Source organism: Megalobrama amblycephala, linkage group LG22 (genome assembly GCF_018812025.1).
Source record: "Megalobrama amblycephala isolate DHTTF-2021 linkage group LG22, ASM1881202v1, whole genome shotgun sequence".
Taxonomy (NCBI): Eukaryota; Metazoa; Chordata; class Actinopteri; order Cypriniformes; family Xenocyprididae; genus Megalobrama; species Megalobrama amblycephala.
In genome coordinates this window covers 26,115,924-26,141,881 of record NC_063065.1, presented here as the reverse complement: position 1 = coordinate 26,141,881, position 25,958 = coordinate 26,115,924, and the positions used below count along the sequence as shown (strand labels likewise).

Here is a 25,958-nt window from a genome sequence, read left to right as displayed (position 1 = left end):
ATAGCACAGCTTGTGTTAAATCAATTTTCCTTACACATCCCAGATTTTATCTCTGCGTTTACAGTTCTAAGGGGAAAATGACAGCCTCTTTTAAACGTGAACCTGACGGTGTGGTATTTCACGCGAAGTCAGCGAAATTTATGCAAGCGACGTTCACTGGGACTGAGCCGAGGCTGATGGTCACAGAACAGGACTGGTCCAGTTGGTGAGGTAATGTGATCTACTGCAGGTCATTAGCTGTTGTGTGTAAACGAAAAGCCGCACTGCTGACACAACACGGACCGGTCGTTAACACAACAAACACAACGCAGCTCATAAACACTCACTTTCCTATGTATCCATTAGTGTTCACTGATGTCATTGAAATATAAGTGATTTTCAGGTGATGCATCAACCACGGACACAAACGTTTAATGAATGCAGCTGCTTTTTTCCTGTTTGTAAATGTTTGTAAGACTTAATTAGCACATTCTTGTAATTAAGTAGCCTAATCTATTATATCAACTAGTGTCACTCCTCTTATAAGCACGTCAATAATCTCTTTTTAAATATTCCAAAATGTTATATAGGCTAACTGAACTGAACTGAAACTTGCATTTTGAATAGCAAGCGATTCTCCTGATAAAACACATATAGGGCCTATATATGACGTCCATAAATGGCATAAGAATACAAGAATACAAGAAAATTTACATATATTTATTTTATTTAAATGTTATCTACCTTTTCCACTGCATGGACCAAATGTAGGCTAACCGTCTTTCTTCAGTCCATTCTTGTGCTTTTGTCAATTTTGTTGAAGTAGCATATAGCCTATTAATAGTGCAAGTATAGCCTATAAATGAATACATCTAAAGATTACCGGAAATTATATTTTTCAGATGAAATCAGCATTTTATAAAGTTATATTACAAATTGTCCTAATTCTTCACCATCAAAAATCATCTTTTCTTAATATAATTATAAGAGTCATTAATTCATACATAATAATAATAATGAAGACAAACTGTTTTACATTCAATTCAAATTCGCCATAAAATTAACGGGAAACTCATTACCCAAGTGCAAGTAACCGTTACGCATTCGTGATTGTAGCTTATTTAAAAAAAAAAAAATATTGCAGCCAGTCATTTATTTGCTCATTCTTTATTTATTTGTTCATTCTGTCTTGCATTACTATTTTGTCATTCTATGGAGAACAGCGCAAAGGTATAGTATGCTTATCATTGCTGTTTTGTTCACTCTTTTGTCATGTCTGCAAAATAAATAAATGCAAAGGAGCGATACAGTTGGCAAAGGTTACATTTCTATAATTTGCACAACAAACATGCAGAAAGAGGATTATTTTAGTCACACATTAAGTTTGCAAGCATATAGCATGTGTGCGGTTCTGGTAAACCTTGTGTGGATATTTTTGGTCCCCATGAGGAAATCAGCTTATAAACCATAATCATATCATTTTATTTATTTATTTAGAAATGCGGAAAGTTTTCATTGAGAGTTGTGTTTAGGTTAGGGTTAGTAATAGGGATGTAGAATATACAATTTGTACAGTATAAAAAGAATGATTCTATGGAAATTCCCCATAATATGTGTGTGCGCGCGTGTGTGTGTGTGTGTGTGTGTGTGTGTGTGTGCGTGCGTGCGTGTTTGTTATGCACTTTCATAAGAAGAGAAATAGTAAATCAACATTGGTAATTGTTTGACGATTTACATTTTAATTATATGCTAATCATAATTTGATTTTAATTCCATGTTATGATATAACTTGATGCCAAGTAGGCGTTATAGCCCATACAAAACGCAAATGACGGCTAATGAATATTATTATGTTACATCGCAGTTGGCCTATGATTATCTGAAAGGGTGTGGTCAGCTGGACAATTCACAAATCCTAAACTACGACTCGTTATTATAATGCCTACATGAATCACATCACTGTAGGTAATATATATATATATATATATATATATATATATATATATATATATATATATATATATATATATATATATATATATATATATTATTATTATTATTATTATTAGCGTTTTTCATTCGTTTAAGTCAAGTCAGAACAATGATTCAATTAAATATAAATTTAAAATAAATAAATTAATGGCAATCTTGTGCAAGTGTCTTAACAGGAGCGGAGAAATGCAGGCAGTGGTCACAAAATATTTAAATATCTAATGTTTAAAATTTCGCTGACAGGTAAATTACAAGTTGGTCTATTTATGCAAACTTTATGTAAAAACTACAGTGATGTAGGCTATATGACGTTTTCACAGATCCAGCAACGAACGTGCTACTTAATATTCATAAGGCATACTTTAGACAAGTCGGAAAGACTGCCCCCGCGCTCTGTTTCAATGCATTGTCTCTCAGACATTCTTAAACCCAACATAAAAAAAAAACATTGTCTATAGAGTGTTTCAGCAAATATTAATAATGTCATAAATAAATAGCTGGTAACTGAGAGTTCACGCCTAAAGAGTTCATAAATCATTCATATATGGAGCCTAATTAAAAGCCACGCGTGTTTAATTAGACATTCAGTCCAAGGAGCTCGCCTGCCTGTGCATCATGAGTGTGAGTTCTTCTCAGGAGGTTTATTTTTTAGCGGTTTATTGATTTTATGATTGAAATTCATGATTGATTATGTGTCCTATTAGTAGTAGCCTACGCTATATGCGCATCTAATTTCACTTTCATTTGAAGCACAACCAATCAACCCTATTGTTGTTGTTTTTAGTAGCTATTCCATAAATTCATTCAGTGCTTCTCTTAATTGTACAGTTTACGAGTAGATTCCATGATGCCTTTGTCCAAAATAACGTTAGCATGGCTATTATGATACTAATTGAAGAAAAATCTTCCGTATCCTTGACCGATCGACTGGACGAAGTTGTAATCAAGGCAGGTTTTGAATTTGCTTTTTCTGAGTTTCCAAATCTGTTTTGCTATTTTGTAAGATTCTCTACTGCAAAAGTGGACCTTTCTTACGGATGTAAACTAATATTATTACACTTCTTCAGGAGCTGCATAAAAACGAACTTAAGAATGTTTCCTTAATATTACAAGCAATTGAACATCTGATCAGTAAGGATAAGGACAGCATCCAGAAACTTATTCATCACGGCTTGGTTGTGAAGATAAGCATTTATTTATTTAATTCCGATTAACATTAAACCTCTACATTAGCCTACATGGTCAGTGGCCTATGATAATTTATCATCTGCTTACTTTTTTACATGTTGAATTGGTTTGAAATGGCGTCAGAGTATCTTAAAGAACAGCACAAACCACCCAGGGACGCCATGAAACTCATAGAAGTTTTCTACGAGGTTGCAATGGTAATAGTTACATTTTCTGTCTCTAACTCTGCGTGATTATATTTTAATACAATATATTTATTTAATATATTTTAAATCATCCAAGCTAGACACTAATTGTAAATGTCTTTTTACAGAGTCTGTGTCAGATCCCCATTGCAGGTGACCCGTTCAAAAATTTAATTTTTTATTTATTTAATTTTTTTGTATAGTTGTGCTAGTAGTAGTAGTAGTAGTAGTAGTAGTAATAATAATAATAATAATAATAATAATAATAATAATAATAATAATAATAATAATAATAATGTATTATTAATAATTTCTGTATGGTTTGAAGGAAGCAATAAGATCCTGGATATATTTCTGCTGCGGTTTGGAGCTGTTGTTTTGGATTATGAAGTGCCTTTCTGTCTGCGTCTAGAGGTAATTTTCATTAAACTGTTGGCAGCAATAATTACTGGCTAAAACATTTATACTGTAAAATAATTTGACATCATTTTTATTTAGGCTATCAGAACCATAAACTCTATGTTGGACAGCAGTCCCAAAGACATAAGGAAGAAACTCTGCCAGTCAGATGATCATACCGGGCTCTTGTAAGTCGTCAACCAGCACGCATTGCCATTAAATAGAGTAGCCTATGGTTGTGAGACACTCACTTAAACTTCAAATGAGCCACGCTCCCATCCAATCACAAGCAAGTTGAGAGCACTCACGACAGGTTCACTAAAATACAAATAGTTCTAGTTATCGTTCTAAGCTCTACGTAGAATAAATATAAAATAACGACTGCAATTTTGTAATACACGTTAAATGCAAAACGCACAATGCACATCCTAGTAGAAAAAAAAACAAAGATAGGCTACTCTGCAGTCACGTTGGAGCGCTCATGTAACACATACAGTATGTGCATGTTGAAAGGCTGCGCTCTAGTGGACAACAGATTGCTCTACAACAGCACACATAGACTAGAGTTTCCATTACGAAAATTTTTTTTATATATATATATATATAACACTTTTGCCTTGTCATTGCTTACAGAGAAGACTTGGCAAAAGCGCTGACAGACATTGGTGGTAAGTCATCAATTTTGTCATTTTATGGAATTTAAGCAATGGCACAATGTTCACATTGTAATATCTAATGTTGTCACCAGATTATGAAATGCAGGTGGCCATCTCTGAAGCACTCTGCAGGATGACACCGAAGAAACTAAGAGAAGACTTTGCTGGAAAATGGTTTAGTTTCAGAAGCTTTGCTTCAGCATTTACTTCAATTCGTGACAAAGATTTTGAAACTGTATGTTTAGGCACTTATTTTTTACTGCTCAAACTAGAATCACTATAGGCACAATATGTTGCAGGTATTGAAGTTATTCTATTTTTCTTTTATTTAAAGGACTGTAGAACATTTCTGAATGAACTCAATTGTTATTTTGGGAACTCAAGAAGGTACATTTGAGAGTTTGTGATTTTATTGTTATTATTATTATTATGCTGGCTTTATCCTGTATCCGTAAAGTTTTGACATGTTTTCATGATCCTGTTATTCTGTCTTATAGAGTCTTCTCATTCCCTTGTATTCAGGCATTTCTTGATTCAGTTGAGGTAAGCATGAATTGTTTGCAAAATAAATGTAACTAGAAGAAAAATCTTGTAGACATTTTCTTCCATTATACCCAGTGTTTTTTTTTTTTTTTTTTTTTTTTTTTAGCTCTTCAAGCCTGAAGATGAGTTTCTAAAGGAATTTTGGGTGGATTTCAACATTGGAACATCCACCATTAGTTTCTTTGTAAATGACCCAAAGGTGTGTCCAAAATATTTAATGTGCATAAAGGTTTTTTAATAAAACAGTATTTTAATTAAACTGAGCTTCCATTTGTGGTAGAACACACTGTGGGAGCTGATTCACCTGCCTAAAGATGTTGTCAGCATGTATGATCTTCAAGGTGGGTTTAATAACAAATGGCTCCAATCAAAAGCTTTTCTTAAATGCATAAAATTTCTATCATGGCTTTCGCTATTATTATAGTACTAAAACTAAACAAACATGAAACACCCTAATATTTGCTCAGATCATTAAACTTTTGTCTTCAAATGAATTTTTCTCTCTTATTGCTTTAGAGTGTGATGATCAGAAGATATTGTCTGTTCACATGAGTACCCCAATCTCTCACGGAGAGATCACTGGCAAAATGGTCAAAATCATTTTTAGTTCAGAGCACAACATCCAAACAGCCCTGAAGAAAGTCTTTGCAGAGAAACCACAGTCTGACTCAGCCTCAAAGGTACTGGCATATTCAAATGTGTAAATATGCTTCACATACCAGGCAGTTGTTATAAATGTATGTTTATTTATTTGTTTGTTTTATTTAATATTTGTTTATTTTTAGGACACTCTGCAATCAGGGGATGCCGCGACCATGATAGAAGGCACAACGTGTTTACATTCTTGACAGATATTGCAGTGTTGAAGTTAATTTATATTCTTCCAAATTCATAAATATGAAATTTCATCCTGTACAGGACCCCAACATGAACAAACAATGAAGCTGCAGAAATTTTCAAGGCATGTTTGTCTAACTGTGGAAATTTATGTAAAGCCCAGTGTTTACATTGAGAGAGCAGAAGGCATCTTGATTTCTGCATTTCATTTCATTAGACAAATTAGTATCTGATTTCAAAGTTTCTCTCATAAAAGTATTTTTCTTCCCTAGTTCACCTGCTGGAGAAACTAAAGGCATCCATCAGGTAACTAGATAATCCAGACAGAAAAAAATTAAGGAAGTCACATGTGAAAGGTTGTATGGGAACCCAGTTTCACCAACTGCCAGTTATTTTTCAGGTTTCCCTTCATTTGAGTGGACCAAGCAGATATTCAAGATCAAAGTAAGCCTGTTTATTGCTAGATAAGTGCACCCTCTGATAGAGAACACAGTGGTTTTATGCTTTTTTTTCTTTGGTGAGTGAAGAGTCAAAGGAATCCCAGGCGAAGACATCTTTCACTTTAAGGATCATTCAGATTCAGAGGTAGGTGTGGTGTGTGTGTGTGTGTGTGGTGTGTGTGGGTGGGTGTGGGGTGTGTGGGGTGGGTGTGGGGTGTGTGTGTGGTGTGTGTGTGTGTGTGTGGTGGGTGTGGGGTGGGTGTGGGGTGGGTGTGGGGTGGGTGTGGGGTGGGTGTGGGGTGGTGTGTGTGTTCTGGTTTGACCTACATTATGAGGACCCAAAGTCTTATTTTGTGGTGTGTATATTCATGGCCCTTACATTTTAGGACATGCTGGTGTCCTCGTAATTCAAATCACTAAAACTTTTTTTTTTTTTTTTTTAAATTAAAAATGTAAAAATGCAGAAAGTTTTCTTACATTTCATAATGAATCCAGGCAAGCTCAGTGCAGGCTTTTTTTTTTTTTTTTTTTTTTTTTTTTTTTTTTAAATGGTGCTTTTGGGAAACGCTGCCTAGGACAGTGACCCTGCAGGAGCAGGTTTGGACACCCCTTCCATTATGTCGAAAGTCCTCATAGTGACAGGCATACCAAAATGTACAGCCGTGGCCAAAAGTATTAGCAGTGAGCCAGTGACAAATCTTGTTTTGTAAAGTTTGCTGATTCAGTTGTAGAAATGCCCATTGTTTCTAGATTATTATTCAGAGTGCCCTGGCAAAAAATTACCAGCTATCATCTTTTCACTAATCATATCATCAGCACATGGGAAAAGTGTGAACAAGTAGCTAATCACTATCATTCTGACTGGATAAGAGCAGACCAATTGCTATTAAAAGAATGGAAGAAGTGCTTCCAATCATGGTTCTTGGGTTAGCAATGGTTACCTCCAAAGAAATGCATACAGCCATCATCCTTTTTGCATCATAATGGCCTCACTTGCAAGAATTTCTGCAAAGAATATTGCGTCTGGACAAACCATTTATCATATTATCAACAACTACAAGAAGAGAGGTTCAACTGAAGTGAAGAAGTCTTCAGGGGAGGAAGCGCCAGGACTTTCTCCTCCTGAGAATCTGCTGTGGAATCGTGTCACTACCAGTGCAGAACTTGCTTAAAGGATTAGTCCATTTTTAAATAAAGTTTTCCTGATAATTTACTCACCTCCATGTCATCCAAGATGTTTATCTTTCTTTCTTCAGTCAAAAAGAAATTAAGGTTTTTGGAGAAATTAACTGTTTGGAGGCCATTGAAGTCCACTATAAAGAGAATAAACCTGAATGTTTATCAAAAACCTTAATTTCTTTTCTACTGACGAAAGAAAGACATGAACATCTTGGATGACACTGGGGTGAGTAAATGATCAGAATTTTATTTTGAAAGTGGACTAATCCTTTAATATTGGCAGCAGGTAGGTGTGAGTTTATCTGCACACACAGTGAGGCAAAGACTTTTTGACATGGGCCTGGTGTCAAGAAGTACAGCAAAGAAGCCACTTCTCTCCAAGAAAAGCATCAAGAACAGACTGAAATTTTGCAGGGAATACACAGATTGGAAAGCAGAAGACTGGTGCAAAGTTATTTTCTCTGATGAAGCCCCCTTGTGACTGTTGGGGACATCCGGAAAATCAACTATTTGGGAGAGGAAAAAGTGAACATGAGTCCTGTGTCATGCCAACAGTCAACCATCCTGAGACCATCCATGTTTGGGGCTGCTTTTCATCCAAGGGAGTGGGCTCTCTCACAGTTCTGCCCAAAAACACTGCTATTAACAAAGAATGGTATCAAAACATCCTGAAAAAGCATGTTCTCCCAACTATTCAAGAGTAATTTTATGATCTGTTTTTTCCAGCATGATGCAGCACTTATGAAGTGGGTCGAAGATTGTTACATTGAATTATTTTTTTATTATTATTATTTTTTTTTTTAAATCCATGGCCAGGCAACTTCCTGGATCTTAATCCCATAGAGAACCCCTGGTCAGTCGGTGAGTGGACAAGCAGAAGAACAGATTTCCATCAATCAGGATTTGGCCCAGAAGCTGTTATCCAGCATGCCAGAGCAAAGTTCAGAGATTATGAAGAAGGGAAAACCCAGTAAATTCTGACTCTTTGCATAATGAATGTTTTGCCAACAACAGCCTTTTAAAACTTATGAAATGCTTTTTTTCCCCCAGTGTACAATAGAAACGTGAAAAAATAATTACAAATACTGAAGCAGCAAACATTGCAAAACAAAATGTCACTGCACTGTAAATTCTAACAAGTTCAGTTTACTTAAAAAAAAAAAAAAAAAAAAAAAAAGTTTGGAAACCGATTGCCTTATTTTTGCAACGCAAACTTAAAGGGAAAACTGAAGTTAATAATCTATTAAAAGTAAAGAAATCTAACTCTTCCCAAGTAAATTAAGTAATATATATCAAGTTTAATGTCAATTCTAGTTAACATACTCTAGAATATTTACTAGTCTTACTTAAGATTTAATAGTAAGATTACACGAGAAATTCCATTTAACTAACAGTGTTATATTATGTTCTGCAAACAAGCAAAAGCTTTGTTAGTATAGTTCACTTACACGAGAGTACTACTAACTAAAAGAACTGTAGAGAGTACTTAATTTACTTTAAATAAAATTTTGTCACCATTGTTGTGGTTTGCATGCTGAATGTTGAGATCTGTGTGTAGCTCAAGTGGTCAGCTGTAAGCTACTGTTACAGATACTCAATTAAAAGTTTAACAAGATGTTCATAACATAGTGTTAGCGCAAACATTTTAAAACATTACTACTGAATACGAAAATTAAACATTTAACTAAACAACATTCAGTTAGAAATCAGATCATCTTTTTATTACTTCTCTTCATTTGAAACCACAAACAATGATTTCTTGATGTGTGGCTGCACCAAAATGGAGAGAATTATAAAATCTTCAACAAAGTTCCAAGTGCCCAACCAAAGGGAACATGAATCACCATCATGGTAAGTGTAAAAAAAAAAAAAAAAAACTGGTAACACTTTACTTGAAGGGGTGTGCATAAGACTGACATGACACATGTCATGAATATGAAGGTTTTATGAATGTTTATGACAACTGTCATTAAGTGTCATTCGCTCAGTTACAGGTATGTCATTTTTAATGCAAAGATGACATTGTTTGAGATGTCCGAGTTATGACAACTTGACATAAACCAATACATCATAACCTGTCAGTGTCTTTGTCATGACAACTTGACATTATTTAGCTTTATGGGTTAACATTACATTAAACTGTCATGTGGTTGGTTTTGACATTGGCTGTCATGAGGCCATTATAATAGTGTCATGAATATGTATCTTGAGCTCAAGTACAGTGGTACAAATTGAACTTGTCACTTAATGACATTTTAATGACAATACTCTGACAAATAATTTTATAACAGCGTCATGACTATTTTTCGTTTCATGTTTTTTTTTTTTTTTGTTTAAGTTTCCACCAACAGAAGGTCAGATAATAGACTATTTCAAATTTCTTAAAAAAGATGACACTGTTATAAAATAATGGTAACACTTTATTTTAGGGTCTTTTAACTAGTTGCTTATTACTATTAGCATTCATATGGCTAAAATATTGGCTATTTATTAGAACTTATAAAGCACATATTAATGCCTTATTCTGCATGACCTTATTCTACATTCTTAATCCTACCCAATACCTAAACCTAACAATTAACTATAATAAGCAGTAAATTAAGAGTTTATTGAGGGAAAAGTCATAGTTAATCGTTTATATATGTGTTCCCTATACTGAAGTGTTACCAAAATAATGTAATGTTAACCCATAAAGCTAAGTAGTTTTTTAAGTTTGATAATTAATCTGCTATGTCATGTTTATGACAGGTTATGATGTTTTGCTAATGTCAAGTTGTCATGACAAAGACACTGACAGGTTATGATGTATTGGTTTGTCAAGTTGTCGTAACAAAGACATCTCAAACAATGTCATCTTTGCATTAAAAATGACATAATTGAGCAAATGACATTTAATGACAGTTGTCAAAAACATGCATAAAACCTCCTTCATATTCATGTCAAGATTATGAAGGTGTCATGTCAGTCTTATGCACACCCCTTCAAGTAAAGTGTTACCAAAAACCTTTTTAGGAAAATCAACATCAAACTAATTGATCTTAACTTGGGTTTTCTGAGTAAACAAGCCATTAATAGACAGCAAGAATAGCTTTTACTTTTATTTCACCGAAGTAGATCCACTCTGCAAACATAACATTGAATCCTCAGTCTGTGTGATTCTGCACTGTGTGGAGGGATGTCTTGGCATGTCTTGAATTTTTTTTTTTTTTTTTGTAATTTTACTCAAATTACATTAGTTATGGGAATTATCTGTTCTAAAATTTCAGCAACAATTACAAATTTGTAGTAAAGTCAACATTTTGGTTAAACATACTAGTGTTTTTATAGTAAGGAATACTATTTGAATTTACAGTGTGCGAATACTTTTTGTGTGTTTGTTCGTTCTGGTACTTTACTAATGTGTTGATGGACTTCATGATCTGATCTCCAGAGTTTTGATGCTTTGTTTTTTATACATATTTATTTGATCATTTGGTAATGTTATTTGGGGGAAAAAAAGCAGGTGTTGTCACAATGTGCTCTTTGATCTTTCCCCCCAAGAACTGTATTTTGCACTGAACAGCACACTTTGGATGCTAACTGACAATAAAATTGGCAGGAATAATGTCAAAGGGCCACATGATGAAGAACTGATGTAGTTTTCTGGCATATGAGTAGGTGTGTATATGGCTACCCCAGGTGATCCTTGAGGTGTCTCAATGTCCGAGTGACACTTTTGACACAGAACGATCAGGGAAGTCACATGACGAGAAGCCAAAGACTATAACATTCATGGCTGCTTTATGGAGGTACCAGGTCAGTGGAGTGCAGTGACACATCAGATCCGACTGTCCAGTTTTTGACTATTTCAATATTAATTTCTTGACTAAATCTTGTGCTTCTGGGTCAGTTTGTTAATTGTATTGTTTAACTTGGGCTGGCCAGTGTCTTAATGTTCCATGTATTACCACTCAAATGACTGTTGAAAATGAGAAACTAAGATTAAAGTTTCAAGACCTATTAATTTTCTCAGTTTTGAAGTTTAAGATTAAGTTGAAATTTGGTCTTTCTGTTTAGGTTGAGCGTGCCAAGACTGTATTGTTCTGTCAGACACCATCTTCCAACGGGTAAGTGACATCTCTACATGGTCGCCTGATGCTTGTCTAATATTGAAATCAGCAGATGAAATGCAGGAGTGCTACTCCTGTATGTCAAGTACAATAGTTTCACTAAAACATGCATCTTTCTTCATCAGGTCTACAAAGTCCCTCCCTGACACTCTGGGTAGAACTCCTGTGAAGGTTAGCTATAATATGTCAAGGCCCCATTATTTAAATTTGTAATTTTATACATGTTAGACATTGGTGCATTTGAAAATGTTATAACTTGCCTAATGTAGCTTTCTAATAAACCTGACATTGTATATTGAACATTGTTGGCTCTGTGACAAATTGCTTATGCCTATCTATTGTAGCTTTGGATAAGACTCTACAAAATCCATACATGTATAAATTAAATGTAAAATGTGGTTGATCGCAGAAGAAAATAAGGGTGATTCATTCAGAAAAAGGATTTCTCCGCAAGGACATCCCACACGCTGACTACAGCAGGAGAAAACCCAGAACTAAGGGCAAACTCAGAGGTATCATTCCTCATTCTGCAGGACTACATCACTTTATAATTCCTTCAGATATTCTGCAACCAACCTTCATTTTTTTTCTTCTTTTTTTTTTTTTTTTTTTTCTTTTTTTTAATAACTCTTGCATAGTTCTTCCTCTTTCGTCACCCAGCAGTAATGAGGAGGAATTCCCCAAGGTAGAATGCAGTTTTTCTGAAGATTTTCAGTAGGATCAAAATAGCCAAATTTATGCAGGGCATAAAAATGTGGGTCTTTTTATGATTTTTAGTATTCAACACCTAAAAAAAGACTTCAAATGGCAAGTGAAGACTGGCAGTCTCAAGTCAAACTAAGGAGATCACTGAACAGAGAATCGTCCTTACTTAAAGAGGCCACTGCTGATTCAGGTCAGTATGATTACATCTCAGGCCAATCTCAGAAGATTGCTTATTTTAATCTAAATGTTGTGACACTGTGGTTTCTTTTCAAGGTTTTCAAAACAAGAGTGTTTCTGAAACCAGTTTACAAGCAGAGGAACTTGATAATGTTATTGAAGAGGTACAACTTGATTTCAGTTCTTTGAAGCATATGCAGCATATGCATTTATTCAGCATATGCATTTATCTTAAGAGAAAAAAATATATATAGTTAATAAAAAAAACTAAATCGCATTCTTTCTGTAATTGCGATTTAAAAATATTAATATTTTATATTGTAATTTCAGTTACTTTCCAAATTAATGTATAAACAACTTAAAGACAGTATATTTAAAATATTTGTTTAATGGAATCTTTATGAATGAAGTCTAGTATCACCGATACTAATACAGCTACTGATGTCTCTATGGAATTGTTGTTTTTTTTTTTTTTTTTTTTCTTTTCTTTTCTTTTTAAACATTATAGACATTCAGCATTACAGTATAACTAAAAGCTATCAATTTCAACATTTATTAGGCTTTAAAAAATTAACCACTCTTAATTTAAGTGAATTTAAAACAATCTTCACATAAACCTATGCCATATTTACCTGTGGCCTTCCTACCTGTCTAATAGGTAGTAAATATACAGAAATTAAATTAATCAAACACTTTATTAAACGCACTAAATTAAATATAGATCCTTATTAAAGCAACAATTTTCTGTTACTTTGCTCTTTAACATTTGACGGACAATACAGAAACTGTATATGTGAGTGTGTGTGTGCATTTTTGTAACCCATCAGGACACAAATTTGTATAATGACATGGGTATGACATGGGTATTACAAGGAGAGGGTGAATTATGAGGACATTACCCCATGTCCCCATTTTTCAAAAGGCTTAAATCATACAGAATGAGTGTTTTTGGAGAATGTAAAAATGTGCATAGTTTTCTGTGATGGGTAGGTTTAGGTGTAGGCTTGGTGTAGGGTGATAAATACGGTTTGTACAGTATAAAAACCATTACGCCTATAGAATGTCCCCACAATTCACAAAAACAAATCTGTGTGTGTACTGTCTTAGGAACACTGTTTAGATAAAGAAACACCACAACCCCAAAAAACTGAAGCACTTGAATCATCAGGTGAGTACCCCATACACAGTGACATACTTTTCGACACACTTAAACCCCTAAAAGATTTCAGCAATCAGTAACAATGTTGGTGGTAATAGAGGACACACATGTGCCACACAGAGCTGTATGTGGGTCTAAAAGGGGACAACCAGCTACCCAGACAACCAACATTCCAACCTAGAAGACTTTTCCTGTCTAGTCCACTAGAGGATGCTGCAGGTAAATGCATTCAGTCTTTAACATCTTATAGAGGAACAGTTACATTTATGCTAAACCCACATTATAAAAACCTTGACCCTTGAGTTTTCAAATGCATATGGGAGTATTGAGTCTAGACAAATTTAGTTTTTATTAAAAACCTATCTTTTTTTTTTTTTTTTTTTTCTGAAAAGTATGGTGGTGCTGAATAGTACCTTGGTAAGCTGCACATGATATTATTCATGTCACATTTGCAGTTATGCATTTGGCAGACATTTATCCAAAGCAATTGCATTCATGGTATACATTTAATTATGTCATGTGTTCCCTGGGGATTAAACCCATGACATTGGCATTGCTAGCACACAAGTTACAGGAATGCTGCACATACAGCACAAGATGAGATACACATACTGTAAAAGTTGCTAACAATTTATTTTGAGATCACTTTAGACATTTACTAACTATGAGCAACTTTATAACTACATGGTAACTAGCAGCATAACTGCATATTGACTACCTGTCATTAGAGCATTAGTAGACTATTTGCTTAATCTGCTAACACTTTATTTTGATGGTCCCCCAGCAGAAATTCTGTTGACATTTGGCAAAGTTGCTTATAGTCAGAATATTCTGCATTAACACAAACCTTAAGCCTACTAATACTGTACTAATACTGAGTTAGTTGATGTGTAGTTTCAAAGTTACTTATAGTTAGTAGAATGTATTAAGTAAACTATCAAAATGGAGTAATCTAAAAGTGTAATGCTTAAGAGTTCAGGGTCTGTTCAAATCACTAGTGTTGCTTAACTTAATCTGCAAATCTTTTGATCCTGTAGCTAGTTTTGGTTAATTTTTTTTTTTTTTTGCTCTTGTTTTTCTGTTTGAAATGAGGATGAAAAGCAGCCATTGTGTGTTGCTGCTCACTGCCAAACAGAGTGACCTGAATGCCAAATGAGGTTTTTTTTTTTTTTTTTTTCTGTCTCTGTCTCTCTGTGCATGTAGAGCAAATAACTGAAGTGTTGATGGAAGATGAGTCAGAGGAAGAGTTGGGTGCAGGTGTCAGAGCTGCATTTAACTCCTTTAAAACTCAGTTGAGAGCACACTTTTCTGTGAGTACAAAAACTGCAGCCTTTCCACTTCCAATTATTTTATTAGCATTCATTTTAACATTGTTTTATTAACTCAAATTCATTTTATTCCAAAGGTTTTTTTTTTTTTTTCCTTTCTTAAACATAAAGAAGATATTTAGCAGATATATCGGAGCAGCAGTTTTTCCATTCAGTAGAAGAAAAAATGGTGCTGTCAAACTTCCAAAAGCACACACACCAAAAAAACACAAACAAACAAACAAAAGAGAAGGCCATATGACTTATGTGCTATATTCCATGTATTCTGAAGTCGATAGCTTCAGTTCACTGAAACCAACTACATATTTTGCCTTGGCTATGATGCAATCAGTCACATCATGACATGCGTTAAGTATTTTTAATGCACTGTGACTTTTGGCCTGTTCATAGAGGTAATTTTATGGCTTAATTCCAACATTGTTTTTTGTCATATTTGAGGCTTGTCAGTAGAACATTTTGTGTTCAATGAAATAAGACATACAGGTACACTACCATTCAAAAGTTTGGGATTGATAAGATTTCTAATGTTTTTAAAGTTTTGTCTGCTCACCAGCATTTATTTAAAGGTGCCCTAGAATTAAAAATTTAATTTACCTTGGCATAGTTGAATAACAAGCGTTCAGTACATGGAAATGACATACAGTAAGTCTCAAACACCATTGTTTCCTCCTCCTTATGTAAATTTAATTTCAAATCTTCATCTCAAAGTTCGAAAGAACAGCATTTATCTGAAATACAAAGCTTTTGTAACCTTATACACTACCGTTGAAAAGGTTGGGGTCAGTAAGAATTTTTATTTTTATTTTTTTAAAGAAATTAGAGATTAATACTTTTATTCAGCAAGGATGCATTAAATTGATCAAAAGTGACAGTAAAGACATTTATTGTTACAAAAGATGATATTTTAAATGCTGTTCTTTTGAACTTTCTATTCATCAAAGAATCCTGCAAAAAAAAAAATATTGTACACAAATATTTTGTACAATTGTACACAAATGTTTTTTGAGTAGCAAATCAGCATATTAGAGTGATTTCTGAAGGGTCATGTGACACTGAAGACTGGAGTAATGATGCTGAAAATTCAGCTTTGCCAATACCGAATTTGTCTGCTCACCAAGGCTGCATTTATTTAATAAAAAAAAAAAATCTTTTCACAAACATTAAAAATCTTACCGATCCCAAACTTTTGAACGGTAGTGTAAATGCAAATACAGGTACAGCATGGGAGACATTTCTGGTTAACTAGCCCCTGACTTGTTTAGTCAGAAGGGAATTCTTTTCCTTGTGATCCAGAGCACGTATAAGAAGATTGAAGCCATATCACTGCAATCTTTAACGGACTGTCAGAGAAATGTGACCTCTCTCTTGGGAACTGTACACAATCAAAGGTACAGCGTACAAAACACAGCATTAGCGTTCAGCAGGTTCTTTTGTCCTGCTTTGTCCATAAACCATGTAAATGTATAACTAGTTTAAAAACATCTCCAGTTAAGCTGACTAAAATAACACTGCTAAATTTTTATCTAAATGGTTATTATAGATGAGGTGCAGAAAACTAACCATGCTGCTCTGCATGTAGATTGGAGCATCTGGAGCAGTTTCAGAACACAGTGGTGCAGCAGTTGGAATGTTTTGAGCAGGACTGTCTGTCTCTCAAAACCATCGAGAAGGAGACTGTGGTTTGTCTCCGTTTCTCAATACAACAGGCACATTTTCATGTTAAGTGTAGGCAAACTGAAATGTTTATATACTCGGCAAAAAAACAAAACATCCCCGCACTTTCAACTGCTTTTTCTCCAATATATTTCTTGATGTGTAAATATTTGTATGAACATAAAAAGCTTCAACAGGCGAGATAAAAACTAAACAAGTTTCACAGACATTTGATGAACTGAAATGGGGGGAAAAGTAGTACTATGTAGGACAATGGCCTAGAAAATAAGAAATGTAGCCTAGTAGGACTATGGCATGTTCACGCAGGTGATCAGGGACCCTGGGCATCTTTTTGATGTTTTTCAAAGTCAGTAGAAGGGTCTCTTTAGTGTCCTAAGTTATTGTAACTGTGACCTTAATGGTCTACTGCCTGTGAACTGTTAGTGTTTTAAGGCCTCTTCCACAAGTCCATATGTAGTAAGTGTTGGTTTCATTGAACAAGCATGAAAAACATTGTTTAAACCCTTTCCAATAAAGATCTAAAGCTTGTTTGGATTTTAAAAATGCAGTCTCCTGAAAAAGGGATGTTTCCTTTTTGCTGAGTTTATATTCTCCTGAACAAAGTGCATTTAATGGCAAAAGTTTGTTGCTGAAGTGCTGTGTCATACACTCTTGGAACTCTTTGTTTTAGAATTTCTGGCAGTCGGAAGTTCGGGCATTCTGTGATAGACAGCAGAAGAGGTAGAAAAGTCTACATCAGTTTTATGTGTGCTTGACCAGATGAACATGCTTTTTTTGTCTGTAAATTGGGGGAAGGGTGTTTTTTTTTTTTTTTTGTCCAGCACCCTGTCTGAACTCTCTCATTGAGCTGTTCAAATATTCATGTTTTGTAATTTGTATTTTATCTGTTGTGACTATTGTATGTTAAGATGATTTCCATGTGACCAATGTAAGTTCTTAAGAGTTTCTGATCTCCTGTGCAGGTTGGATTCTCTCCTAATCCTTAATACGAGTGCTGAAGCATCTTTTAGTTTATCAGCGAGAAGAGAGGCCAAAATTACTGTAGTAAGTGGTTTGTTCATTATAGATTTTGTTTGCCAGTACTGTATAGACTTTCCAGAGCAAGAATGTCTAACTTAAGATATATATATATATATATATATATATATATATATATATATATATATATATATATATATATATATATATATATATATATATATATATATATATATATATATATATATATATATATATATATATATATATATATATATATATATATATATATATACACAATTAATAGATCAGCATGCAATTAAATACCACCCAGACACCATAAGTCATTTGAATTTTCATCTTCTCCAGCCCACCTCTCCTCGAGGACAATCATCCATGGTTGCCCTATCAGAGACCACCACTACAGATCCCTCGTAGGACTTTACACTATAAAGCTCTTTCTTTCATATGCCTTCATTCTGTCTTTCAGAAACATCTACTCCTAATTAAAACAATTGAATTGTCATTGTGAATGTATTATATAATAAACATCACACAACGTCATTTTATACTTCAAGTGCTTTATTTAGTTTGTTAGTATGAAGACAATCCATCGTTTTCATGTGCTTTTTTTTTAATTAATTTTTTTTAAAAAGGTTAAAAAAATTACAGGTTTGCACCAAAGACAAAGTTTTTTGTCTTTGGGTCATACATTCTAATCTACTTTTAAAAGTTGACAATTAACATGTAGCAGATATACACAGTTAAAAAGTACAATCTTTATTTTCTGGTAAAACAGATTTAAAATACTGATGACTCAACCTGCACTCATGACATTCCAATAAAATGCACTTCAGAATAAGTGTCTGTCGCTTGTAGCACCTGCCAAGATTAGCAATAAGATGTAGCAGAACATGGTTCATGGCTGAGACATTAATATATTCACCGTTTAAACAACAGGACATGCCCTTTGTCTCCCACCTCAACCTCTTGTAGCAATAGGAAATACAAAATTGGATTTGTCAAACAACTTCATGGGGTCTTTAACATGGCATTTATCATGAAATATTTGTACACAACAATCCATGTCTGGCTGATAATGAAAATTTGGTGTCTTAGTGCTACTATATATGTTATATGATCTTACATACCAATATATTCAATTACACTAAATGGTTATATCAGCATATCAGATAAAGGGCTGATAGGGATGCCTATGGCATCTTTTGTTGAACAATAGATAGTGTAGTGATTTAGGGAAAATTATAGAATATTTCCTTGCCATTAGAGATAAACAAGCAAAGATGTGTAATAAAGTAGATGTACTCTATAACAGAGGCATTTATTTTGAATAGTTGGACAAATATTTTTCCCTTCAAAATTATTGTACAGCGTTTTACATTGCTCCATTTATGAGACTTAAGGAAAACAAAGATGTGTAAAACAAAGATACAAAATGGTTAAGTTCTATTCTAATTGTAAAAACTGGAATTTGATTTTCAGATGATCATGGCTATTACGCAAATATTCAGCATAAATGGACTGAGACGATCCATTCTATTGGTCATGTCGTGGCATCACTGCAGCTTCTGTTTGGAGTTGGCTCCATTGAGAGAGGATGAAAGGCCATTCGAATGATTGTTTTTAAGTTCTCCAACTTTAGCCATTCTGCCACCCTCCAGCCTTCTCTTTTTGTATGTCTGCAGAGAACAGCCATTTATTGCTTAACAATTGATAAGACTGGAAGCATGAGAGCACACATACTTGACTAAGCTTGACCCAAATCACCAGAAGATGGAGGCATTTAAAGCAGAGCGGATTAAAAGAATGATCTAACCAATTTCACAACTTTTGACTAGCAAGTGGCATAATCACAAACAGGCAACATGAAATGACAAGTAATGTTTAAATTCAATATATGTAACCAGGGCCTAAAACTAACTTTCTGCCACACCTGCCAATGGCCAGTGACAAAAAATAATTTTTTTACTAAAAATAATTTTTTTTTTACTAGCCATGAAACAGGCAGTTATGACACCAACATTTTAGATAAAGTGAAAATTCACAATATTCAGGTACAGAAATTTAATAAAGTAATTAAATGTAAAACAATCACTACATAGTCTTCAATGTATAAATTAAATGTAGATTATTCAGACAAGAGCAGCGAGTTATTCATTTTTTTGTTGTTGTTGTTGTTGTTTGATTAACATTAATGACACAGACAGCAGCAGGATTATTAGGCTGCTGTCACTTTGGCTACGTTCACACTGCAGGTACAGTAAATGTGGCCCAAATCTGATTTTGTTTTGTTTTTTTGACCAGATGTGACTCATCTGTTTTCCCCATGATGACAGTGTGAATAGTACAAACCACATGGAATCTGATCTTTTCAATTCCGATTTGTGCCACCTCCGTAAGTGTTACTAAATCTGATACAGGTCAGATGTTTTATGCGACCGCAGTGTGAACAGTCATATCAGAATTTGTGATTTTTACATCACTCAAGATCAACATTCGTCACGATTCTGCGCTGATGGGAGTCTATTCAAAGATTTTACATGCCCAACGTTATCAAGACAGTTGTGAAAGGTAATCAGTAGGAGGGCAGTGATGTGTCAAAATGTGTAAGTATTACAGAGACAGTTCTATAATACAAGCAAAACATGAGGGCTCGTATCAAAAAAGTCTGTCACATCATAGTCTTCATTTTTCATACTGCCTGCTGGCTTCCGTGGCAGATCACACTGTAAATAAAAGCGTAATTGCTTACTTTAATGCCCTCCGTGTTTACTTCCATATGACAGTGTGCTGTGTGTTGCCAAGTCCCCGATTTTCCTGCACAATTAGATTAGTTTTTCCACTGTTGCCGTGGGTTGAAGCGACTGCACTAATATGATATGTATCCCCCCGGAACGCGATTTTTACTGGGATACCCCACGGAATGCGGATTAGGCTAGTTTTGGACTAGTTTTGAGAAGCAGTTAAGTGGATTTTGTGTTAAAAACCTGGCAACCCTGTTTGTATCGTTCTTTTGCGCATGCAGGTCAGTTCAGAACCATGACCTGTTCACACTGATAATCCGATATTGGCCACATTTAAAACAACAGTGTGAACAGCTATACAAAAAAAAAAAACTTTGTTCATTCATGATATAACTGACTGTTTACTAGGATACTTTGTGCAAATGTCCTTTCAAGCACAAAAAGATATGAAAGAGAGCCAAGACATGGCTTTCTGTGTGTGCGCTGTTCTGACGATTTGTGATACCCGCTCAGATTGTGCTACCTCCCATTAAAACAGGTAGCATTTTTCGTTATCGATTTGTGCTACCTAACAGATTGTGCAACCAACAATCATATTCATTAGGCTTTTTTTAACGTCCATACCTACCCCTACCCTAAACCTACCCTTAAAACAATGCAAATATATTGTTGGTATCTGATAGGTAGCATTTTTCGTCAGTACACAAGCTTCGGATGTTTGCACAGAAAACTTCCCACAGTGCGAGAATTCCCGTTCGCATGTTCTTGCACTTAAATATTTAAATTGGCAAAGTTTAAACTTTTGTGACGATGCATCACTGCTCCAAGCGTCATTCATGTTCATGTTCTCACAACCTTGCATTGTAAGAATTCATTAAAATATTACCGGCCAACTTGACATTGTTTCATATAATCACCAGTGTTGTTTTTTATTCGCATTTGAACAAGCCTGACAAAATTCCTTTGTCAGGTGACTTTTTTTTCTCCTTTTTTTTCCTGAGCGTATGAACCTTGAGGGCCACTGTCCTGCAGAGTTTAGCTCCAGCCCTATTAAAACAAACCTGCCTGTAACTTTCATGTAATCATGAAGACTTTGGTTAGATTTTTAAGGTGTGCTATAATAGAGTTGGAACTAAACTCTACAGCATAGTAGACCTTGACGGCCAGGGTCACCCACTCAATTTCCTATTTGGTGGCATTGCCCTTTTATAGTTTATATTTTATAAGTTTATATTTTCTGAAGAATGTCAAAAAAAAAAAAAAAAAAGATTAATTTTTTTGAAGTGAGGGCAAAAGATCATCTGACCTGATTTTGAAGAGTAGAAGTTCTTACCTGCATGTAGAAGTTGACAAACAGGACGACAAGTGTGCACATGTAGAAGGTCTGAAATTTCAGACAGCCCAGAGGGAAGCCACAAGGAACGACCCATGCGCTTACTGTGTGTGTTATAGTCAATACAAACTGAACCTGAGACAAAGAAGAGAACATTACTGGGAAGACAACCATCTTATAACACATGAAATGCAACAAAAAGAACCTAACAGAGCAGAAAAAAAGTGTTACATTAGTTCAAATTAAATTTAAGCATACTTGATTTATCCTGACAGAAAAGTCTAAGTATATTTGGTCTATATTTGTACTCAATCTTTTGATCGAGATATGCTTAAAATACTTAATTATACTTAAGTATACTTGGCTTGTAGTTGTTTACTTTTTTGATTGAGTAGCCTATTAAATTCTTTTTTCCACATAGTTTTACATATTTATAAACTCATAGATTACATTGTTTAGAAATATTGATTTATAAAGAAAACAGATGTTCCTAATTCTGAGTTTCAATTTTTGTGTAGTCCACTGATAGTGTACATAGGAATCTACTTCAAATCTACTTAACCCTTTCCCCGCCACTGGAATTTTCAAGAAGGGTCTGTTTGCGTCCTGCAGTGCTACAAACCACACCTCGGCACACCCTCGTATCTCCCAATAATAGGACCATCTCTGAATTTGGAATGCAAAACCTTTCACATGAGCTTGTGTTTCCGGTCTGACGCATTCTACATATACTGATGCAATGCGTATGAAAGTCAAAGATGAAAAGTGTAGTGTGACCGCCCATTTAATGTTACTGAAAGAAATGTCAACCCAGGAAGAGGTATAGGACTGTGTAAGCTTTGGTGGTGTTGATGCAAGCAATCTACTCCATCTATGTTTTTGATCACCATTATGAATCCGATCCGGATGTCTTTCACATGATTTTCTTAGGTTTTTGCTCAAAATGTTTTTTTTGTTTGTTTGTTTTTTTATGAAACTTACCCATTCAAGTGTTGATCAAAAAATATAATATACATATTCTCTATATATTCTTTTTTTTTTTTTTTTGATATATTGCATGCTCAGATATTCATACACAAAATATTCTGGGGGTCATGAACTTTTTGTGAAAAAGATTTTAAAAAAATGCTGGCGGGGAAACAGTTAAAATACAATTAAAGGTAAATTTCAAGTATAAAAATTAATATGTAAATAGGAACATAGCAGTATGGGGAGAGTGGGGTAAGATGAGCCATTTTTTACTTATGTGGTCCTCAAGATAAGGGAAAATGAGGCATAAGTGCAATGAAAATATCTGAATCTGAATTAAACCCATGTGAAATTGTAAAGAGAATTTACATATTTTAAAAACTAATTTAATAATCAAATTTCCTGTTACAAATAATCATATTTCTTTTCTTAAATCTAACTTAAACAACATAAACCATAAAAAGTTGAAATTTCAATAGCTTTAATTGTTTGCATCTCTGAAACGATATGTTGAACACCAAAGTTGTAACCTTCCCACAAGCAGAATAAACAGAGAGTTTGTTGAGTAAAATTAAATAAAAACTAAATTAGAATGAATAAATGTCAAATGAAGAATGTAGAAAATGTCACTGAAACTAATAAACATTTTAGTCAAAAGGTTCTTGGCATGGTAGTTTCTCTGCAATGTCAACCATAGGAAAGATATGCATGATTAAGCATCTTCTGGTTCGTATCAGATAAGGATTTGGTGTACTTGTACACTGTTCCTATCAAATAACTAGCTAGCTTACCAATTCAGGCTAATATTTTGCTAAATGATTTGCATGGTTTTATACGTTGCTTAATCACCACTTTGCATCATGAATATTTTTAGACCTGGACAAATTTGCTTTGATGTAACAGCTATTACATCTGTTATGCTAAAATTTTACTTTGACAAGCCAAAAAACATTTTTAAAGTAAATGAGTGACTTCTACCCCTTCCATGTGCTTATCCTTTTCACAATCTGGCAGAAATTATGGGGTGGTTCCAAAATATATGGTCACCTGACAATAAAAGTGTACGGTTGCCAAGATGCAGGGGGTGGGTCAACTTACCCACTGGCTCATCTTACCCCACTCCCCCCCCCCTATACTTAGTGCAAAAATAATATGTAAATAGTAAACTATAGGTATGATGTTCAAGTATAGGCCTACTTGTATAAAACTCCTAAACTAGTAGTTTACTAAGAGTATACTTCAAAGGCCCTGTTTACACCTGGTGATGTGTTATAGATGTGTTTTCATTGACTGGATCACAAGTGGACAACGCTAAAGATGAAAATGGGGTCTAAAAAGTTTTGAGCTTGTCCACTTTCAACCACGTCTAGAGGTAGTCAAAAAAGCATTCGACCGGATTGCTTTCATAGTTTAAACGCTCATGAAGTCAAATGCGTTCAAACTAAAAAGACTGCCTACTCTCCGCCTACTGACCTAAAGCATAAACATTATGGGATGTGTGCTACCCAGACGGGATTTAAACTGTGTCAGCTGAAGACCCAATTTGATTTGAAGCACAATGTTCTCTCACCATTCCTGTTTTCTAACATACACTCACAGTGTTTGGTGTGGTCTTGCAGCTTTCAGAGCAGAAACAAAAGCTGATGCTCTCTGTGTGTTTTTCCATTGTTTTCATGTGCGTTCATATGTAAATTGCACAAGCTTATTTCATCCATTAGATCGAAAGATCTGAAAATACCCATACATTTACCCATTCATAGACCCTCCCTTCAGAAGAAATCAGGACAGAAGTGGTTGAAAGTGGACAAAAGAGACTGATTTAAACACCAGGTGTACATGGGTATGTGTCTCCCTTGTCCTCTTGTGATGTGATCGACCAAATATCTTAATATCAGGTGTAAACAGTGCCAAAGTGTACTTTCATAAACTAACAAATGTGCTACAATTATTCAACTAGTAAACTATCAGTATACCTATAAGTTCAATTGTATTATAGTTGCAGTACAAATGAAAAACATAATTGTAAACTACTTTTATACATGAAAAGTGGGCCAATTTAGTCCCAAGTAGTATTGAAAGAGTACACTTACAAGTATACTACTAGTACAATGATATTAGTATGATTTTGTATGATATTACTTACTACATACATAAAGTATACATAAAAATATGCTTGAACTTTACTTAAGTGTACTTAATAAAATTAACTTGAAGTGTAGTTATTTTTTGTAAAGGATAATGGCAGAATTAAGGTCTCATAAGGACTGTAAGCATGAAAATGTGAAGGAAAATGGAAATGTAAGAGCAGAGTGTAGAGAGTTTGCACACTGACCAGCTGAGCCTGGGTGAGGTAGCGTTTCCACCACAGATATTTGTGCATGGATGGGATGGTTGACAGACCATAGTAAGAATACATGAGGATATGGATGAAACTGTTTAGCATCGGTCCAAAGAAACCTAGACAAAGATGTTGCAATATACAGCTTGAACTGAACCATCATGCCACTTGATAACATGCAAAGATTATGGCAAATAAACATGTTATATAAAAAAAATGTTTTATATTTTCAATACTGTTATACATTCCCTGTGTAGTAGAGAGAATGTTCCCTGTATAGTTTGTTGTCTTGGTTTCCTGTGCCAGTTTTGTAGTCCCTTTGTTGATTGGGTTTCTTTGGATTTTCTCCTAGTTGTGCCTTGTTTACTTGTTACCCTTGTAGCTCTGGATGTACTACATGTACAGGTATAGCCCTTGTGTTTCCCATGTTGTTTGTCAGTTCTTGTCCTTCTAAGGCTGTGATGTTGTTGTAATCAGTTCAGTCTAATTGTGTTTTGTTTTTCAGTTTTTGAGTTATTTGTATTTTTTATTACTTTAATATATCTTCTGCATTTATATTCAACCCCCTCTCACCATGTGAGACAAATACCATTCCAGAGACAAAATTATATTATGTTGATGACAAAAATATTTCCACTATTTGAATATATACTGTTCAAAAGTTTGGGATCGGTAAGATTTTTTATGTTTTTAAAAAAAGTTTCATCTGCTCACCAAAGCTGCATTTATTTAATTAAAAAAAAATACAGTAAAACAGTAATATTGTGAAGTATTATTACAATTTAAAATAACTTTTCTATTTGAAAATATTTTAAAATGTAATTTATTCTTGTGTTGGCAAAGCTAAATTTTCAGCATCATTACTCCAGTCTTCAGTGTCACATGATCCTTCAGAAATCATTCTAATATGCTGATTTGCTGCTCAAGAAACATTTATTGTGTACAATTGTACAAAATATTTGTGTACAATATTTTTTTTTTCAGGATTCTTTGATGAATAGAAAGTTCAAAAGAATAGTGTTTAT

At 34.4% G+C, this 25,958-nt stretch overlaps 2 protein-coding genes across 9 annotated transcripts in view; one reads left to right on the top strand and one right to left on the bottom strand.

The window, feature by feature from the left end:
• The first annotated feature begins 77 nt into the window (after positions 1–77).
• sycp2l (synaptonemal complex protein 2-like) lies at positions 78–18,099 on the top strand. 8 transcript variants are annotated; one of them, XR_007182600.1, is made up of 34 exons: positions 2,150–2,592; positions 2,800–2,919; positions 3,039–3,155; positions 3,255–3,356; positions 3,473–3,497; positions 3,673–3,758; positions 3,843–3,931; positions 4,377–4,411; positions 4,492–4,634; positions 4,734–4,786; positions 4,897–4,942; positions 5,049–5,141; positions 5,223–5,283; positions 5,459–5,622; positions 5,728–5,767; positions 5,861–5,903; positions 6,052–6,085; positions 6,180–6,223; positions 6,307–6,364; positions 11,056–11,193; positions 11,455–11,504; positions 11,633–11,678; positions 11,917–12,019; positions 12,146–12,192; positions 12,285–12,402; positions 12,486–12,553; positions 13,497–13,557; positions 13,669–13,767; positions 14,752–14,858; positions 16,170–16,264; positions 16,456–16,601; positions 17,221–17,270; positions 17,513–17,594; positions 17,898–18,099. XR_007182600.1 is itself a non-coding variant. In XM_048175303.1 (34 exons), exons 1-34 carry the CDS (start codon positions 2,587–2,589, stop codon positions 17,964–17,966), a joined length of 2,631 nt encoding a protein of 876 aa, XP_048031260.1. In that variant the 5' UTR covers positions 2,153–2,586; the 3' UTR covers positions 17,967–18,099. The 8 variants fall into 8 exon arrangements, 7 of the variants coding, with proteins under 7 accessions (XP_048031264.1, XP_048031266.1, XP_048031260.1 ...); XM_048175303.1 differs by having other exon boundaries at positions 2,153–2,592; positions 16,456–16,594; XM_048175304.1 differs by having other exon boundaries at positions 2,154–2,592; positions 11,077–11,193; positions 16,456–16,594.
• Positions 18,100–18,840: 741 nt separating this feature from the next.
• Positions 18,841–25,958, bottom strand: part of elovl2 (ELOVL fatty acid elongase 2) — an 89,985-nt gene continuing 82,867 nt past the window's right edge. The window contains exons 6-8 of the mRNA XM_048175311.1: positions 24,928–25,052; positions 21,627–21,761; positions 18,841–19,228 (exon numbers count right to left, since the gene is read on the bottom strand). Of these exons, the coding sequence (XP_048031268.1) occupies positions 19,106–19,228; positions 21,627–21,761; positions 24,928–25,052 (383 nt within the window). The 3' untranslated portion in view covers positions 18,841–19,105. The remainder of the gene's footprint in view (positions 19,229–21,626; positions 21,762–24,927; positions 25,053–25,958) is intronic.

Excerpts from the sequence above, each read along its gene's own strand:
- sycp2l (XM_048175303.1), top strand. Across the intron at positions 3,156-3,254 it reads ATCACGGCTTGGTTGTGAAG|ATGTTGAATTGGTTTGAAAT; the intron begins ATAAGCATTTAT and ends TTACTTTTTTAC. Across the intron at positions 3,357-3,472 it reads TTTTCTACGAGGTTGCAATG|AGTCTGTGTCAGATCCCCAT; the intron begins GTAATAGTTACA and ends GTCTTTTTACAG.